The following is a 3,813-nucleotide window of genomic DNA, read 5'->3' on the forward strand; positions in this document are numbered from 1 at the left end:
TCCCATCCATTTCCCAGGGAGGGAGGTAGGGTGACCAGCCTGTAACTCTCCCAGTTCCTATTCCTGCTCTTCTTGAAGATGGGTTTGAGGTCTGCGTTTTTTAAGGACCCCAGAACCATTCTGGTTTCTATGGCACTTTTGAGAGCACAATCCGGAATCATGGGAAGGGTGACGTAGCAGACAAGAACACGTGCAATGAGCCTGTCCAAGGCAGCTGAGATGAATCTCACTGGTCAAATGGGGTTTGTTCTTGTAGTCAAACACAGAAATGTCAGGGTTCTGTCAGGTGTCAACATCTGAGCTGGCCTCATGGACTCCTTATGCAACCAGGGATGCTCAGAGAAAGAGTCTGTCCCTTTTACACACAGAGGCAGGAGTCACAGTGTTCCTCTGGCCTCCTGTTGCCACTCCTAAAGGATGGGAGACACCTCAGTCCTGCAGTGTGTCACCTGCTCTGCACGCATCTGAGATGTTCCATGATATAAGAATGGACACAGGGACCTCAGTTCAAGGAAGAACAACCCGGTGCTGCATTCAGGTGATTTCCCATGGGTTGTTCCTCCCAACATGAAATGACCTTAAGACCTTTTCTGATGCCACAGGCCTTGATGGAACCCCAAGGAACAGCTGATGGTGTTTGTGCTCACTCGCGTTCAAGTCCCCTCCACTAATGCAGACAGAAACTGTCCCTGCAGCTCCAAAAAGGCCTTAAAAGAAGATCTCAGGGGAAAAATAAAACAAAACAAAACACTGCAGGGCCTTTTATACTTTTTTTTTTTTAAAATAGAGAAAAGGGCTCCTCATTTCCATAGACACTTGGTCAGAAAAAAAGGCAGACAGTGAATTAGGAAAGGAATGACAACATTATGACAAAACACAACCAAAACAACAACAAGAAACGCTGAGAATGTAATGAGTTACACTATAACTGCTATGCAGAGGGTGAGAGTTTGTTGCTGTTTCTTATTGTAAAAGTGCAGTTATCAATTTCCACACTGAATCCTGGAGCTCCTGGTTCCTCATGCTGTAGATGAGGGGGTTCACTGCTGGAGGCACCACTGAGTACAGAACAGACACGACCAGGTCCAGTGAAGGGGATGAGATGGAGGGGGGCTTGAGGTACGCAAATGTCCCAGTGCCAATAAACAGAGAGACCACGGCCAGGTGAGGGAGACATGTGGAAAAGGCTTTGTGCCGTCCCTGCTCAGAGGGGATCCTCAGCACAGCCCTCAAGATCTGCACATAGGAAACCACAATGAAAACAAAACAGCCAAATACTACTAAAATACTAACCACTAGAAGCCCAGCTTCCCTGAGGTAGGAGTTTGAGGAGGAGAGCTTGAGGATCTGGGGGATTTCACAGAAGAACTGGTCCACGGCATTGCCCTTGCACAGTGGCAGTGAAAATGTATTGGCCGTGTGCAGCAGAGCATAGAGAAACCCAGTGGCCCAGGCAGCTGCTGCCGTGTGGACACAAGCTCTGCTGCCCAGGAGGGTCCCGTAGTGCAGGGGTTTGCAGATGGCAACAAAGCGGTCATAGGACATGATGGTGAGGAGATAATACTCTGCTGAAATGAAAAAGAGAAACATAAAGAGCTGTGCAGCACATCCTGTGTAGGAGATGGCCCTGGTGTTCCAGAGAGAGTTGGCCATGGATTTGGGGAGAGTGGTAGAGATGGAGCCCAGGTCGAGGAGGGAGAGGTTGAGGAGGAAGAAGTACATGGGGGTGTGGAGGTGCTGGTCACAGGCTATGGTGGTGATGATGAGGCCGTTGCCCAGGAGGGCAGCCAGGTAGATGCCCAGGAAGAGCCAGAAGTGCAAGAGCTGCAGCTCCCGTGTGTCTGCGAATGGCAGGAGGAGGAACTGGGTGATGGAGCTGCTGTTGGACATTTGCTTCCGATGGGTATGGAGTACTGTCACAGGAGTAAAAGACAATGACAAGTTAGGGGAGACTTCTCTGAGCAAAATCAAAGCCATTGCTTATGCACCCTCCCCCTGCTCCACACCCCCTTGTCCTTTTCCAGACCTTCCTTCAGCTCCGTGGCTGAGCCCTGGGTGGTGCTGGCTGGAGGTGCCATGAGGAGCAGGATCTGTGCCCGCTGGCTGCCCAGGAGTCAGCCCTGCTCTGCAGCAGGGGGGTCATGGGAACGGGGGCAGGGGCCAGACCTGGGGTTCAGCTGTGTCAGATGGAACCGTTCCTGGTGCAGAAGGGCCTGTCAGCATCTGCTCTCCCAGTGATAAGGAACCAGGATTACACAAGGCAGTTTGAGATTCTGGGTTTTTTACAGCTTCCTGCAATTGCCCTGGAGAATGTTCTTCTATCTCAGAAACCCTCAGCATTTCTGCTCCATGTCTGTGGGTCAGTGCAGATTAAGGGGACCTGCTCTGTCCCTCTGTCTTGCTCCAGCTGCCCTGGGCTGGCACCTTCCTGAGATGGAGGCTGGTCACACTGCCATGTTACCCTGAACAGCCACCAGGCCCTGCTGAGAGCAGAGGGACACACCTATGACCATGACAAGTCTCATCCTTTCCTAAGGTCTCAGCACCCCACGTTTAGCCCAGGACACACATGGCTCATTTCACAAACCCAATGGCATTTTCGCTGTTGTAGCATCTCTGTGTCTCTCCATGGGGCTTAAGATAACACTAAGGTGTTATAGCACAGGTTTGCATCCTGGTGGGGAGCTCACAGCTTGGAATGAAAACCTCAAGGAGATAGCAAATGTCCTAATAATGGCATTTGATTAAGGGAGACTCAGCTCATTCCCCAGCCCCACACACTGCATTGCCCACACCCCACATGTCAGAGTAAAGCTGGGACAGGTGTTCCCATGGACACAGCTGCAGGAAAGGACCCACAAGATCAGACTGTGACTCTGCAGCTGAAACTCCCATCCCCAGAGAGCCTGACAGCAAGAACCAGATCACAACAGTGACCCAGAGCAGTGGAGCAAGAAGGAAAATGCGGTGAGGGTGGGTGTGAGAGAGGCCAGGGCAGAGGCAGCCGGGCACTCAGACAGCGTCGCCCTTCCCCAGCTGTGCAGCCACCTCCCACACACCAGCATTGCCGGGCAGCTGCTCTCAGCCCCTGTGCTCTGCAGAGGGAACTGGAGCTCTGGCTGCACAGGAGCTGCTTCATGCCTTGGAGCCCCCGGCCCTGAGGGCAGAGGCTTTGCTGGGTGGGAGAGGAGGCGAGGGGGCTGCTCACAGGAGGGATCTGCACTGCAGGGGATCATACTGAGTTTTCTGTGTTCTCCCTCCCATAACAATTCTGGGTTTAGTTTCCTCTCATTTCTGATCATTTCCCTGCTGCTTGGAGATTCTCTCCCTGGGAGGTGTTTCCCTGTCCATGTCTTTTCCCTGTCAGCACTCACAGACCCCATCCCACCCTCTGTGCCCTCACCCTGGCCCTACAGAAACCTGCCTGTTTGCAGGGCACTGCCTGGGGGCATCTTCCTGTTTGCAGGTTGGGAAACAGGACAGGTCAGATTGAAGCTGATGGGTCCAGCAAAGGTGATGCAGGTGCTGTCCAGAGGCAGAGGGATGGTGAAGGGATGTTATGAGCCTTCTGGCAGATGTACTGATCACTCGAAGCTGCAGTTCAGGAGTCTCAGTGACTTTTATAAGCATGAGGGCTCACTTTCATTTTATCCTTTCCTGCACGCCCCCCCACCCCTTGGGATAGGAAACTAAAAAGACAGGTGCAGGAAAGCTCCTCATCTTTCTTGTAATCCTTGCATTGATCTTGTCCTTGAGGCATCTGCTTGCCAAAATGCTGGGGATGATCTAGAGCTGTGAGCAGCCCTGACCCAC

The 3,813-nt window shown here is 52.3% G+C and overlaps 1 protein-coding gene across 1 annotated transcript; it reads right to left on the minus strand.

The window, feature by feature from the left end:
* Nucleotides 1–963: 963 nt before the first annotated feature.
* Nucleotides 964–1,890, minus strand: LOC135999722 (olfactory receptor 14A16-like). Its single transcript, XM_065653277.1, has one exon. It carries the CDS (start codon nt 1,888–1,890, stop codon nt 964–966), a length of 927 nt encoding a protein of 308 aa, XP_065509349.1.
* Nucleotides 1,891–3,813: the final 1,923 nt, after the last annotated feature.

The sequence above is a fragment of the Caloenas nicobarica genome, chromosome 29 (assembly GCF_036013445.1).
Source record: "Caloenas nicobarica isolate bCalNic1 chromosome 29, bCalNic1.hap1, whole genome shotgun sequence".
Lineage (NCBI taxonomy): Eukaryota > Metazoa > Chordata > Aves > Columbiformes > Columbidae > Caloenas > Caloenas nicobarica.

Excerpts from the sequence above, each read along its gene's own strand:
- LOC135999722 (XM_065653277.1), bottom strand. The coding sequence starts at position 1,890 with ATGTCCAACAGCAGCTCCATCACCCAGTTCCTCCTCCTGCCATTCGCA.